The 15,690-nt window shown below is 40.1% G+C and overlaps 1 protein-coding gene across 1 annotated transcript in view; it reads right to left on the bottom strand.

The window, feature by feature from the left end:
* nrxn2b (neurexin 2b) overlaps positions 1-15,690 on the bottom strand; it is a 655,677-nt gene that overhangs the window by 385,751 nt on the left and 254,236 nt on the right. The window contains exon 4 of the mRNA XM_085400466.1: positions 12,439-12,740. Within this exon, the coding sequence (XP_085256592.1) occupies positions 12,439-12,740 (302 nt within the window). The remainder of the gene's footprint in view (positions 1-12,438; positions 12,741-15,690) is intronic.

Raw genomic sequence — 15,690 nt, 5'->3', positions numbered from 1 at the left:
CGAAAATGTTTTTTTCCTGAGGGCAGGAATGTAAATCTACCATAATGTAAAAATTATTTGCCCACTTCCTGATTTCTTTTCTTCTTGCATATTCGTCACACTTTGTCACACGAGGGGGAAAAACCTACCTGCCATATGCGAAAAAGTATTGTCCTCTAAACTGATTACCTGGTCGTGCCGTCCCTGCCAACAAGAACTGGAGTAAATTTGTCTCACTCTTCTTTGCAGAATTGCTTTAAATCAGGCACATTGGAGGGGTTTTAATCCAGATTTAATCAGACTAGGCTTCTTCAAGACTTGGTCACCAGTTTTCTGGTAGGTAGCATAATTCATGGTTCCACAAATCAAAGCAGGTTGCCCAGGTTCTGAAGCAGCAAAGCAGCCCCCCACCATCACACTACCACCACCACATCTTTGTGTTACTGTACCAGTAAAATGACAACTTTATCTTCACTCAGCTCTCTCTTCACCACAATAGACCCTTACAACATCCACATCACTGCAGGTGCTGCAACACCATCTGTCACTCTCACACTCCAGTCTTCCACCACCGTGAACGAAACCATGACAACAACAATGTGGCTGCAAACCACCGCTGTACGATACATAGGTCACTGCCAGTGCAAGACAGGCTCTCCACCTTTCTCTTCTTTTCCCTGTAGATCATCAACTGCGTTAAGGTTTGAAGGTGATGGTGAATTCAAAACCAGTATGAACAGCCCAGTCTCGTGAACAGATCTGTATGCGCAGGTTTTTCCTCTTGAATCTTAAAAGGGTGGTAGGTAAAACTTTAATACTGGGACAATCAGAAACTGTGGAAACAAATGGAAAAAAAAATCTATATTTTAGAACTGCAACGTCCTTTTTGACACTCTCTATATACATATAAATTAAGAACAAGGAAATGACATGTGAACTTTTTTTTCAAAAAAATGTAGAAATAACATTTTTATCCACATTAACTTATTTCCTTGCAGTCATCTGCATGTGGTCCCATTCCTTGCTCCTCCCTATCACTCACAGTAGCAGTTCACAGACTTATACTCAATGCCATTAAAAGTCACAGTTAGGAACAGAACTAACACAATGGGTGTAAATGAATTGTACATTGAACATATGTGTGGTTTTCTGGGCTAAAAATTAAAACATAAATTGTGATATTTGTGACAAAAATGGTTTATAATATGCCCACTTTAGGCCAACATGGTCAACCCATGCTCAGTCATGGATTATAGATTATGACTGAGGTGGTCTGATAAAGCTTAGCAAGCTACTACAACCTTTCGGGGTTTTTTTTGCTTTGGTTTACTCAACCATTGAGCAAAAGAAAGTCTACACCGGGATTTAGAGTGGTGATATGATTTAAAAATAATAATAAATGGAAAGCACAAAATTAATACACTACCAGACTAGAAGTCAAGCGTGAAAGTCGATGTGTAGAGGCAAAACCATTGTATAGACTTTTTACAGCAGGCTTGACAACCTTAAGTACTGCTAAACTAGCGTTCCACAGTCAAGATCAATCGTGCAGAAAATTAAACTTTTGTTCTACTTTTGCTCTCATGTGGCAGACAGAATGGTATGGAAACCAGTTGGTTTTTAGGTTCTCTGTCTTGATTTTCCCACTTTGTTGCGCGTTGAGACATTTTAGAAATGTTTGCAACACTGCTATACGAGAAGGCTGTCGGCGCTAGTGGCAGTGGTGATGATAGCGTTACAGAAATACCTGAGCTGTTGGGATTGCCAAATATTAAAGTCGACAAGGGATTTTGGAAAACTATAATGCAAGACTATATAATGCAAATTTGACTCTCTTACAGTGTTTTTCCTCATCTACCCATCCTATTAAACTTTCAAACCCAGCATGCCTGGAGCTCCTGCTGTGACAGTCCATTGCCCTCTCTGTAATTGACCCATCTGGGAAAACAAAGACTGTGAATGCTGATATGTGCTGATGGAGCATAAATCTCCCACTCATGTAAACAACCACAGGCCCAGACAAACAACTTTGTGTTGCATCTGTCTCAAAGGGCCCCCGAATTGACGAATCATGTACTAAATCTGATACCGAAGTACGAAAGGTCTAGAAATGAGCTTGTGTTAATATAAACATGGTACCTACTGTCTGTGCTTTGTAGCGGTGCACTTTACAGGTGAAACAGTCGACATGTCTCTGTCACTGTGTGGAGAAAACCAACAGGATGCCAGCCAGAGTTAGCTGAGATGTAAAATGATGCTTTGTTGGTTGCTGATCTTTTACACACTCATCATGCTGGCCACTACTGAACTGTGGCCACCAGCGAATAAGCTGAATAAATATTTAATGACAAAGCTCTGCAAATGATCAATGGATAGCGCCGTGGAGCCAAGATTCCCAGGCCAGATAGATTTATCACTGTAACTGAGAAAGTTCTAAGACTGATGACCGTTCTCGCACAAATTTCCAATTCAAGCCTTTCAAAATACTGAATAACAATAATATTGCAATGGTTGAAATAGGTGCTGTTTGTCTTAGAATTTGAAGCCTGAATTAGTGGCTAGTGACACATGGATTTTTTTGGGGGGGGTGCAGCCATGACTGTGCGCATGCATTTATATACACCTTTGTGCCCAGTTGGCTGTTTGTGCGCGTGTGGTGTATCGGGCTGTCGTCACTAACACAGACACTGCAGGTGACCCTGTCATACGGCGTGCAGCTGGGCTTCGATACAAAATAGCTCTTTCAGGTACATTTGGTTCTGCATTCATTCCAATCATGTGGCATTCAGTCAAGTCTCCATCTCTCCAAGTCTGGCTCCAAGTAATGGAAACTGGCAGACAGGCTTCAGGTGCAAATATAAATGTCACTCCAATTACAGCAGAGAGAAGTCTGCAAACAAACAGCAGGAGGGTGTGTGCTTCTGCATAGCTATGTGGGTGTAGGAAAGTATAAGTGCGTGAAAATTGCAGCAGAGCAACACAGACATGGTGTAAATGGTCATAATTCTCTCTTTTCCCATCGCCGTCTTTCTTCTTTCTTTTCAGATCACATTCTCATCAAAAGAGGCAAAGTTCAAGGTCAATCCACAAGTGTGATGGCTGAGAATTTAAAATCTTCCAGTTTCAAAATCACATGTTTTTTAAAGATGTACTTTACAATGTTTCTTCGAACATCCATTCCATAAAACAAAAACACTAATTGAAGTTTCATTGGAATATTCTGAGGATGCTTTTCTTCTCCAAGTTTGTGCCACAGTTGTCGCCAGGCACAGTTCTCGAAATGCCACTCAGTCTAAGAAAATGCTCACATTCTTTTTTTTTAGACAGATGGCTCAACTAACTAAACAAAGCATTGCAATTTAAGAATTTATAATAAAAGATGAAATGAATAGTTTACATTTATTTCTCCCTCTGACTCTTAAAATGCGTTTTGATCCAGTTTGTGAGCGCGCTGCTATAGCAGCTGAACATGAATATGCATGTTTTAGAGAGAGTAGCTCAAGCTGTTCATAATTGTTTATATTTCGTATGCACTTCTGAGCACCCTTCATAAGAATAAAATGTTGCAGCTAGGCTGGAGAGAACCGAGCGCATAATGAAATGAGAAAAGGGACTTTCGAGAATGAAACTGAACGGAGAAAAAACAAATTGCAACAAAGGACATCAGCTATAAAGGTGTGAGGCTCTGCTGTTTGTCCCTGAGGATTCAAGTGAAAGGGTGTCATTTCAGAGTGAGGATTCTGTACAAATACTGAATTATAAAAAGTAGCATGGTGTTGACAACCTGGACACAAGCCGTAATAAAGACGCCAGTTTCTTCACCAATAACTGTACGACAGACTGTGACAGGATTAGACTGTATGTTATTAAAAGCTGACAGCTAAATCCAGAGCAGATAAAATCTAATTAAAATTCAGTTCAATTGTATTTTATGTACGTAGTGCCAAATCACAGCAACACATTTTACAATGTAAGCTAAAGACTACAGAGGAAACCCCAACAATCAATGACCCTCTGTGAGCGAGCATTTGGTGACAGTGGGTAGGAAAAACTTCCATTAATGGGAAGTTTAATTGCATTAAAACAATGCATTGTCCTAATATGGATGCATTTGGATGCTCACATCTCGGTTTTCCATACAGACCCATTTTGTGTCATTCAAATATGTTCACTACCAGTGTTTTATTGTTTCCTACAAGCCCCTCTCTCCTATTTCACTTCCTTTGTTCATGACTTATCCTGTGTTTCACCATAATCTCTGTTTCAATCTCTTACCTGTTTCTGTCTCACCAGTGTTTTATTACCTGTTTCCACCTGTTTGAATTTGCTAATGGTGCATAGATCTGTTTTCTGATTATAGGTCTCCGAGGCAGAGGGATGAATAAACATTAAAGTGCTGGAGCAGGTAGTGACAAATGAGGCTGATGACTGCGAGTGTGTGGAAATGCAGGCTCATATGCTAATGCAGTGGAGATGTGATGCAAATGAGTTTTCTTCCCCTCTGAAATGCACTAACCCCCCCCCTCCCCATTGGTATCAAACAGCTGAGCTGATGTTTTAACATGAAGTGCTTGTCATTTAGGAAATGCATAGATAGGACCTGTGCTTGAGGTGTCAACCAGCATAGGGAAAGCGACACAGTGGAGAAAAAAAGAAGTAACAACGATATTTAAAAAAAAAAAAAAAAAATCCTAAATGCACATCCTCCTACATGCACATGATGACGGTACCCCCATATCTTCTCAGCATGGCTGGAACACATTAGAAATACTTAAAATGTCATTGGCAGAAAATGGAGAGCGGATTACAGGGGTGTTAGTGTGCCATTTTGTACATCAAACAAATCCACTACCCATGCTTGTCTTGAAAAGCAATTTCTATCATCACCATAAAAGTGCGTGCTGTGTGTGTTGGCATAGACGAACACTCTAAATAGCATTTTTGATTTAGCTAGAAGAGCTTCGATGATTCATTTTGCTAAAATATGTTGACATTATTGAGATAGCTGGCAATAGCATGGACGCCCAGAGTTCCAGTTGCATCAGGAACCAATCAGAAACCTGTCAATCATTAAGTTAATTTGCTACTGTCATGCAACATTTTCTTTTTTCTTATTGCACTTACACGCACGGGATGAAGGCATTATATTTCCCAAACCTTTCAACCACTTGTTTATCAATAATATCACAGCATTTAATGGCAGGACTAAGCTGAAGGAAAGGGGTTAATGCAGGACTGCAGCCAGGGATGATTCACTACCCAACAGCATGGCAGACACCGTTGCTAAGTGACAAATTGCTGGAAAGAATGGAACCGAGAGATAGAGTGAAAATGAGAGAGAGAGGGTGGGCAAGATGAGCAGGAGAGAAATTGATTGGCCCTCTCTTAGGAATTCTGGCTGAGGAAGGTTGGATGAGAGGGGAGGGTGGATGAGGGCTGGACGGATGGAGGATGAAGAAAAGGGAAGATTATTGCAGGTGATCATGCCTTACAGAAAAGGCTAAAAAACACTCTTAACAAGCCTGAGACAGATATACAAAGAGCAGGTAATGGGGGGAGTGTACTAGCATCTAGATTTGATTAAAGGGAGAGGGACAGCATTTTGACCTCTCTTTCTAGAGTATATATATATATATATATATATATATATATATATATATATATATATATATACATACATACATATATATATATATATATATATATATATATATATATATATATATATATATACATACTGTAATGTCACAGTAACAGGCATTACATTTAAATGAGTGCATGGCTTTGGTATGCTACAGTACATTTAGCAATACCACATTTCAGAAGAAGTAATGCTTTCAACACAAAAAACAATGACAAAGAAGCTTTGGGATTTTCAGTCATTTTGAGCAATTCAACTGCGACTGTTTCTTTTGGAATTTAAAACCTTTCTTAGGTAGAGTGAAAGGATGTGTGTAAACATAATGTGAGCTGTGCGCATAATGTGAACGCATGCAGCTAGCACCGGTGTCTATCCGTTACGGAGGACTTGCATGCAAAATTGCCGAAGTTCAGGGTTTCATGGGGTTTGTCTGTGCACGTGTTTGTTTGTGGCACTAGTGAGTACTGTGGTTTGATCCTCCTGCATCTAGGTACACTCCTTCCCCCTGTGGAGCGTGGCTATCTCCAGTATATTATCGGAATTGTTGTAAAAAGGCTCAGAGAGGCTGCATTTAGCAGCGAGCTTGTTTGTACCTTCCATACTATGGCAGTGTATTCTCTCTTTCTGCTGGAAAGACAATGCTAAGTTTTCCTTGATTTGTGCCTTATTTGAGGTTACTTAATTGTTTCTTTGTTTCTGGTAAGAACCCAAAGGGTTTGCTGCTGCACATAGTGGCTTTGGGGCTACATTTTGTAACTAAATCCCCTTGAAAAATAATTATAATTGCATTTTCTCTCATTTGATAATAGCTGTGATTCCATTGTTTCTAAGCTAACTATAACTTTTTTTTAAATTCAAAGATAGCACTTCATATAGCACTTTTTTTTAAAAAAGGAAAGAAATCTGCCCAGTCGTTTCATTGCATTCTGAAGGATGTGAAGCAGTGCACAACGCCTGCTGTACTGTATGTGTGAAAGATTGGAATTCAACATGACCTTTGCTTAACTCGACCCTCGTACAGATCAAAGCCCTTCAGCTCAAGATGAACTCTGGGTCAGCCGTTGAACATCAGACCTATACACTAAGCACTAGAACATAAAAAATTGTTTGATCCCTTCATTAATTCTATAGCTGCTTTGTTGCAGTTATATGGTGAGGTGCACGGATGGGAAACTTGAACATCAAGGCTGACGGAAAGGGAGAGTCATATTCTGTCCTAGCTAAAGAGAATAGGACAGATGATGTCGAAGGTGAGAGAGGAAAAGGGAGGAAAGGGTGACAGTGACACAATAAGGAAAATGGGATAGCAAAAAAAACGAGATATTGAGTTCAAAGGTCTCCCGCTCTCTCTAGGCGCTGGATAAGATACAGACCCAGTTCTGGGACTCAATGGATGTTGAATCTTTTGATTGTAAAGTCACATTGGGGAATTAAAAGAACACTTTCCTCTGTTCTTGTGTTTGTACTACAGAACAAACCATTGTCTCCCCCTCATGTGCCCCCCCCCCCCCCCCGGCCATCGCTGCACTTCATTCCCCACTCTCTGTTGTGCACAAAACTGCTCTTTCACTCTCCCACAAGCAAAAAATACAGCAATACAAGTGTTTATTTCCTTCCTTCTGTCAGCATGTGTCTCATATTTCCTCTGATGGCCTGTGGGACCCAAATGCCTGTTAAGCATTACAGTATGTGGGTCATTTTGATCATTCAAGTAATCGTCAACACAGAAAGTTTGCCCTCCAACAATAAAAATAAGTATACTAAGCGATGCCCGTCCAACATATTCCCTGGAACTGCATCATAGTTTTCTTAACAAATCACAGAATGGGTGCATATGTGTGGTAGATGATGGAAACATGCACTTACCACCAAGTGCCAGGGGCCTGCTAAGGAAAAATGCTTACATGCTTGCATACACTGGGCTTCCACTTAATCCTTTGTCCTTCATTTATCATGCGTGAACAAAACAGACATCATACACTTACAGCTGATGCTTGACACTGCTTTTTTTGTTTAACTTTTAAATCTATGGGGATAATGCTCATGCAAGTAAACAGCTGTCGGAGCTTTCTGTTCAGCGTTAACCTGTCCTGTTTCTGTGCTATAAAAAAAGCAATCAAATAAAGACATAGCCAATCACAAGCCCTGGATTTTCTACTGTTGCTCTGTAAAACACACAGACTGTTTTGCCAATTGTAACTCTAATTTCCATACTTTTTCTTAGGCTTCGAATCTGAACTACATTCTCCTTCAGTGACCAATAAAAGACAGATTCCCACTTCAGGAGTGTATGTGTCCAGTAAAAGACAGAGAATCATATGTACTGTCACCCAAGCTTCCTCTGGGATCCCTCCAGACTCCTCTGAGCAGAAATGGGAACACTGGAGCAGCTTTCATGATGGCAGTTTGCACCACTTTCTGGGTAATGTAAGGAGCGAGGAGAAAGAAACAATCATTTAGAAGTAAATGGCAAGCACCTATTATGTCTGCAGGGCTTCTGGGAAACTCGTACAAGGAATTGAAAAGATCTGAAAATCAATGCTCACTGACCATATGGTACAGTGGAAATGAGCGGTTTTATTTAAAATTGGATGCATTAGGAGAGAGAGAGGCCTAAACTGCGGACTAGTGTGGCATTGCAAACTTAATATTTGACCCATTTTTTTCAGTTCTCAGTTCTTTTTTGGTGCTGTGTGTGATATATTTATAATTTTCTAGGACACCTTGACATGAGTGTTTCCATCTTTGTCTTTTTTTTTCTGCTGTGTGTTTGGAATCCCACAGGAGAGAACTGTCACCAGAAATCCAGGATGGTAAGCAACCATGCAGAGGGAGGGGGAGGGATGCCTTGCTAGTTGTTTAAACCAAAGTGTAAGTGAATAGTGTATGTATGAGTGAGCATGTTTGTGTATTGAGTTTAGAGATTTGCACTGATGAAAGGTCAAGATGAGTGCACTCACCTGTCTGTCAAATATACACCACTAGGATTAGACTACCCTCGCTTCACAGATGCTTGCAGTACTGTCGGTTACCACCAAGGGGAGCTCTGAAGCTGTGATCGCTTGTTAGGCATATAGTATACCCATTTCTCCCCACCCCTCCCCTTTCTCTTCTCTCTCTTGGCAGCAAGTCCCTATCACCTCACCTAATTCTGTCTGCTTCATTTTATCCTGCACAAAGCTGACAAATTCATAGGTTTTGTGGAGAAAGACAGCAAATATACACATGCAGAGGGAGAGGGAGAGTCAGAGAGACGGCCGGGCTTGTAAGAGCTCACAGGCTTTACTTATTTTGGAGCTTGTTGATGCAGACGTAGATATGCATGACGTTGCAAGAGACGTTAGAACAGTAGACGCATAATGGATGAGACTTTGAACACCACTGGTTCAGTACGATGACCTTAGCTAGTATTTGGTAGCTTGGTGGCTATATTTTAATATATCATGTTAGCTTCAATAGGCAGCAGAAGACAATGGTTTCAATTGACTCAATACTTGAAATGTGCAATTCACTTGTATTTTTATTTTTTATTCCTATTTATTCTATTTATCCCCTTTGTATATTTTATTTATATTTGTCTCTGTATTTATATATGTGTGTGTGTGTGTGTATGTGTGTGTGTGTGTGTGTGTGTGTGTGTGTATATATAACAGTTCTGTAACTGTAACTTCGGTCGTTGCTGTGCTTTTTTTGGAAGTCGAATTTCCCAGAGGAACCCACCCGAGGGATTAATAAAGTTCTATCTTATCTTATCTTATCTTAATTGTGTAAGTGACTGTTCACATTTTCAGTTGCATTTAAGGAACAGATAATATAATTTAAATAACTTAATTTATGTAAAGGTCACCAAATGTGCACATGCTGATGAACCAGTCTCTACAATTCTTATTTAATAGTAATCACACACGTGGTGTTATGTGCAGGGAATTTTAAGTAGTATTAGGTGAGTAGGATCAAATGAGTATAACATTCACCTTAATCCTCATATACTCAGACAACTGTTTTATATTTGTATACAATTATTACATCCATAAACGTATTTACAGGATGACGTCTTTTTCAGGGAAGGCCTTGTGCATTTCAGGCATGAAATGCTAAACCGCATACTGCATCTATTACAACAACATGGCTTCACTGTAGTAGAGTGCTGAACTGGCCTTCAGGACCTTTTATCAATTGAAAACATTTGAGGCATCAAAACTACAATAAAGAACACCCATGGCACTTTTCCAAAAATGTTTTGAGGTGAGTGCCTTCAACTTCAAAATGACCCAGTGCCTTTTTCTAATAGTTTTTTTTTCTAGTTTCTTTTCGTTCAGTTTTCTTTTTTGAATAAAATATGTGCTTATGAGATTTGCAAATCATTGTATTCTGTTTTACGTACATTTTACACAGTGTCCCAGCTGTTTTGGAATTGGGATTGTAGTCCAACTTATTAAACTGTAAGTAAAATTTATAAAAGAAAATTATTGACTTCATTATTTGAGCTTAAATTGGCCAACTGTTGATAGACTATGGTAAAAACTTTGGTCATTTCTGACTAAATTTCAAAATTGAATGCACTGAATAGGACTGTAAGAACATCTGATGCCACACGCCACTGTATTCTACACGGAAACATGTCCGCAGTCATTGATCTGCTGGGTCAGAGGTGGTCAGTGTCACTGATATCTCTGTTTAAGTGTCTCTTCATGGGAAGTGTCCAGTGTAAACGTAGAGCTCTTCAACATTAGGAGTGCCTGTTAAGTCAATTACAAAGATCCACTGGGGATTCAGTCTGGACTGTCAGTCAATAGAGACTGCCTCGAGAACATGATGTGGGTTGTTAGTTTTTATACATTAAAGATGTGTAGAACTTTACATAACAGAAGAAAACTAGATATTTATTACTCAGTATTTTAAAAAAAAATCTGAAAAGTTTTGTGTCAAGATTTCTCCACCAAGTTATAGAAATAAAACAATGTACGTTCTCATAGAATATCTAGTTCACTAGACATGCTTACTAGTTTCAAGACCCAGATATATTAAATACGTTATGAGGCTATCTTGACTGACTATAACTCAATGTTTTTTTTCCAATCAAGAAAAGATTCTCATAGTCAGCCGACTTGCCAGTGCGCAGCTTGAGCCCGTTGCGCTGCAGTGCTGCTCTGGATGGGCGTCATGAACAGGAGTAGACAGTGTATACAGTTGTAATCAGAGGTTACCATACACCCATAAAGCTAATTAGCCTGTATTTATACTTTTGATCATGTGTGGATTAGAAAAAAAGAAAAATGTACGTATTCCACACGGGAAAAAGACCAGCTCAAAGAAATCATTAACAGCCAAAACTGATCATGACATTCATGCCCATAATGAGGCATGAATGTCTAGGCATACCATACAAACCTCCAGACAGACAATAATGCTGTCAGTGTAGCAAGTGCGTATGTGTATGGCATATGTCATATTTACCTAATGATCATTATGGTGCAGTAGGTGGTAGGTGGATTGGCTCATGCTGTAAATTTTTAAACTTGTGTTGGCTTTCCAAACTCATTACATTAGTCTCGCTCTGCTGATTACACATTTGTCCGTACATGTGTGCATTTCTGAGCCAGGGTGTCTAAATGGAGCCTGTGTGTTTCTGAGTGTGTGATCCTTTGCCTTTATCCTAAGGCAAGTACAGCATATGCTAATAAAAAGATCAGCTTTACAAATGTCAGACTAACTTACCGCACTGAAATGTCCAAGAACATTACTGCAATACGACTCAAATTGCAGTGTGGTTAGCATAAAAAAATTCCCTATAATTTAACAGCACTTATTCCACATTAAGAATCACTTTGCTGTCATGCTTTTTGTACAACAAGAAGTTCTCCACTGTCTAGAAGTGGCTTAATGCTACTGACTGCTTTTCACAGATATTTTTGAAGACAAACATAAAGAAGCTGATGCACCATCTTTGTGTTAATGTATTCAGGCTAGGCTTTTTTGCATCCAGACTGCTTACAATGCCCATTATTAGTTCTGACAAGCCATTTATTCCAATTACAATTCCTCCCAAAAATGTGAAGAAGTAAGCACGGCAGGTGTAAGTGAAATTGATTGTATCTTGCTGCTGGTATCTGCACCTGCCAATTGATGACTTGCTGCATCCAGAGGGTCCAGTATTCAGAGAGTTCACTGTCGATGCATGTCCTTTGTGCTTTCTAGCATACACAGACCCACGGTATGTCACAGAGATTACACACAAACCTGTGTTCTTTTGTTTTCCATTAGCTACCATTAAAGGTTTGCAAAGATGTGTTAGGTAATTTGTTCAGAAAGGTCTTAAGAGCATTGTCACCTTTGATAAATTGTGGTGCATTCCATTTGTGTACCTGAGTAAATTATGTGCATACATACTAAGCAGAGCACTTCTCCTCCTGGTTCATTAATAAGAACATTGCATAAATCTTTGGATTTCTTTGATTTCATGCATGTTAACTATAATGTTATCTGTCACATGTTTTTCGTATCTTTTGCCTTTGCATGACAGGGGCATGAAGATGACATGTATCATTGGTCGCCTGGTTCATCTTTGAAACAAAAAGCATTAAAATAGTAATAGAAAATAGAAAAGGTCCTCCTGTTCAACTTGACCCTGCAAAAAAGAAACTTCTGTTATGACAGAAAGGAAGAAAAACAAGCAAGAGAGGAGAAAGGTAAGACAACGACTCAACGTATTCTCCATATGCTGAGAGAAAAAAGACAATGATTCAAAGATAGCGTGTGTGGCAAACAGATGCACAATCCTGACTGCTGCGGCCTCGGATGATGCAGACAGTGTTTACCTGGCGCAGGTTGCGGGTGACGCGCACATCATGCCAGGCGTTGTCATTGAACTTGCCGTTGACAGGCTCCACCAGAGCCTCAAAGGCCCCCGAGCCCAGGTTGATGACTAGCCAAACCGCGCCGCTCTTCAAGGAAAGATTTACATAGTCGGCCGACTTGCCAGTGTGCAGCATGAGCCCGTTGCGCTGCAGCGTTCGGAAGGAAAGCGTGATCTCGTCGGTGCTGCTCTGGATGGGTGTCATGGACAGGTCGTAGCAGAAGAACTCGTTGCCCTTGAAGGTGGCTACTGACTCTTCCTTGCCTGGAAAAAATAAAGTGGGGGTAAGGGGGAAAGAGAGGTAGGTCTGTAAGTAAAAGGACATTTCTGTTCAGGAGTTAAAGCTTTGAAATTAGCAGCATGTGTGTATTCAAATATCAGTCATTCTATTATTAGTTTACTTTTTATGTGGGGAAAAAACAGACATCAGAGGGTTAATTTAAAAGATGGCGCTTTGCAATATGAAGCTAGAAATGACAAATTAACAAATGAATATCCTAAATATCTATTAAGGTGATCTAAAATATAACACTAAACACAACATTTTTGCTCTTTTAATTTATATTAACAGCGCAAGAATCACAGAATATCTAAAAAGCTTCTGTCATGTGAGATGTGTCCAGTACAAAGGCAACATCAGCATGGTTATTTTGTTAGCTTCATTTTTTATTTTATTTCTTTTGCTGTAGGACTTTTATACATCGAAAATGTATAATGTACCAATGTAAAGATTGGTACATCAAATCTGCTCATTCCACACAAGTTGAAGCGGAGACTTGGTGAGGCTGCGGCTTGCTGCTGGTCATCTTGACACGGTGATGTAATTTGGATGCACTGGTGTGTTCATTTACTCCAGAAGGTTAAAAGCATTGTGAGGTTATATAGCCCATTTGGAGATCCAACTGATTTGATAAGGTTACTAATTTTAGTAGAACATTGATAGTTGCTGTCACTCTTATACCCCCAACAAACGTTTTAAACATGGAAGCTTTGCAGATCAAAAACAATATTTGCTCATAAATTGAATCCCACAAACAAGTAACGTCAGTGCAGACCGATGCATCTGCACTACAACACAGCGGCACGACAGCATCTTGTGTAAAATAGGATTCCTTTCATCAGAGCAAGGCAAACATCTGGGTTACAATTAGATACAAAGATGTGTTTGAATTACAGCAAAACAGAGAAACATGAAAGCAGAGACTAGACAAAGTGAAACTGAAGAACACTTTTTTAAAGAGAGAAGGAAGGGGAGGAAAAAAGGTGTTGACAACTTTGCTAACGCCTGCCAGTCTGTCTGTAGCACATGGCCTCCTTCCACTACATTGAGCTTTATTCACACACTACCAGTCAAAACAGACAGTTTGTACAATGGACATATGTCAAACAGCAGCCTAACAGCAGCCAGGGAGGACACTGTGTGCATCTGTCAAGAAATGAACAAACACTTGCAGCTGTCACAACAGAAAAAACGCAGCAAGAACACAGAGAACAGTGACACCTCCGTCACTTGAGTCATGACGTGGACGCTGGATTCACTGAGCAGGAGAAATAGTAACATCTGGCTCGCCGTACTGTTTCTTCTGACTTGCAATCTACTTATTTACTCCTTTTACATTTTATATCTAATATTTTAATTGAACCATTTTCTGTCGCCCCAAATCTCATTACTCTTATAAAGAGCAATAACCTCATTTCCTGGCTGGATCAACTCTGTGTCATTTTAATTTGGGAATAATAGCAATTCAGCTGCTTGGCAAAAGAAAGAAAAGAGTATAAACAGACAACATCACCGACAACAGCATGAGCTCAAGTTTAAAAGAACTCTTGCTCGCTCTGCACTTATACAAATCAACTAGTTTCCTGACATGAGCTGTGATCTGAAGTGACACTCTGCTTCCTATGTTCATTTGCCCTTCTACACTTCTGTTTCCCCGAGGACGCCGGTCTGAAGAATCAGCCTTGAGTAATGAGGTTTAGGGAGGGGGAGAGGGCAAAGTCAAACTGCCAAGAGGACCCTGTATGGGTGGATCATCAAATCTAGTTTATCCTGAAGTTCCATTACACACGGAAAAAGAAAAAAAGAATCACTTCAAGACCTTGGTGCATTTCCCTGAGGAGAAGGGATGGGCTGGCCAGAAGGGGCGGCCAACCCATTGGCGGACAGATTGAAAGGCCAGATCACATGAGCAGGTGAGAGAGGAAAAGCGTGTGGTGGAAGGGTGGGCCGGGGAATAATAGCATGTCGATTTGATGCTCAAGTGCCCTATATCACCAAAGATTTTTCAGTGTCAGGCAGCACACGTAAGGAAAAAAGCACATTACATCATGTGGATGAGGAACAAGTGATGGATGGATGACACGAGCAAAGGAAAGGAGATCTTTAAAGAGTGCCGTGTTAAGTGACATACTAACAGCTATACTTCGGGAACATTAAGGAAGATGATAGCGCTCACTTTGAGACAAAACACAGCCACATAATATGGGTGGATGCACTCACATAAAAGAAAACATTTCAGGAGTGACAAAAAAAAAGAGGAAGTGAGGGACAAATAGCATCCAGACAGAGACAGCTACTTAAAAGAGCATTTTGGCTGAAATCGAAATTTAGAGCAATCTCAACTGAAGTGTGAATTGTCATAAAAAAAAGGCATCAAGAGCGGAGAGAAGGAGATGGAGGGGACAAATGACACACAAAAGCAAATCCCCCCAAGAGCAGCATCCTAGCGGTGCCTGTGTTGCTGATGTAGGAGGAATAAAAGCGTAGCAAATGGACCACAGCAACCATTTTCAATTATGTACTAAGTTGGACCACCTCCCATACTATGGGCTGTTAACGGTAAGCAACAAACAGCTTGTCCGTGCTTCCATGAGCTCAGTGAGACTGAGCTCCATGCAATGCAGAGACAAACAACAAAAAAACTTTCTTTTGTTTATGTCTGTTTAATGAACAGAAGGCTGAGGGGAGGAGATAAGGCTGGAGAGTGACAGGAGAGGACAAATGGGTGGGTGGATTTTCACTGTAACACCAGACAGTTTGGTCATGATGCCAACAATGCCCTTCAGCAAATTATGTAAAGGTTAACACAGTCATATGATTTTTGGATAAGAATTTGGAGCCAGAAGTAGAAGCAAAAAAAGAAACAAAACAGCATCATTAGCAAGTCAGTAACAAACTGCAGTGCTATCAGGGATCCACTGATCCTTCTCATGT

Source organism: Rhamphochromis longiceps, linkage group LG3, assembly GCF_057381845.1.
Source record: "Rhamphochromis longiceps isolate RC_006_pf linkage group LG3, R_longiceps_female_GT1.1, whole genome shotgun sequence".
NCBI lineage: Eukaryota > Metazoa > Chordata > Actinopteri > Cichliformes > Cichlidae > Rhamphochromis > Rhamphochromis longiceps.
Note: the sequence above shows the minus strand (reverse complement) of the source record. Positions and strands in the feature narration are given on the sequence as shown.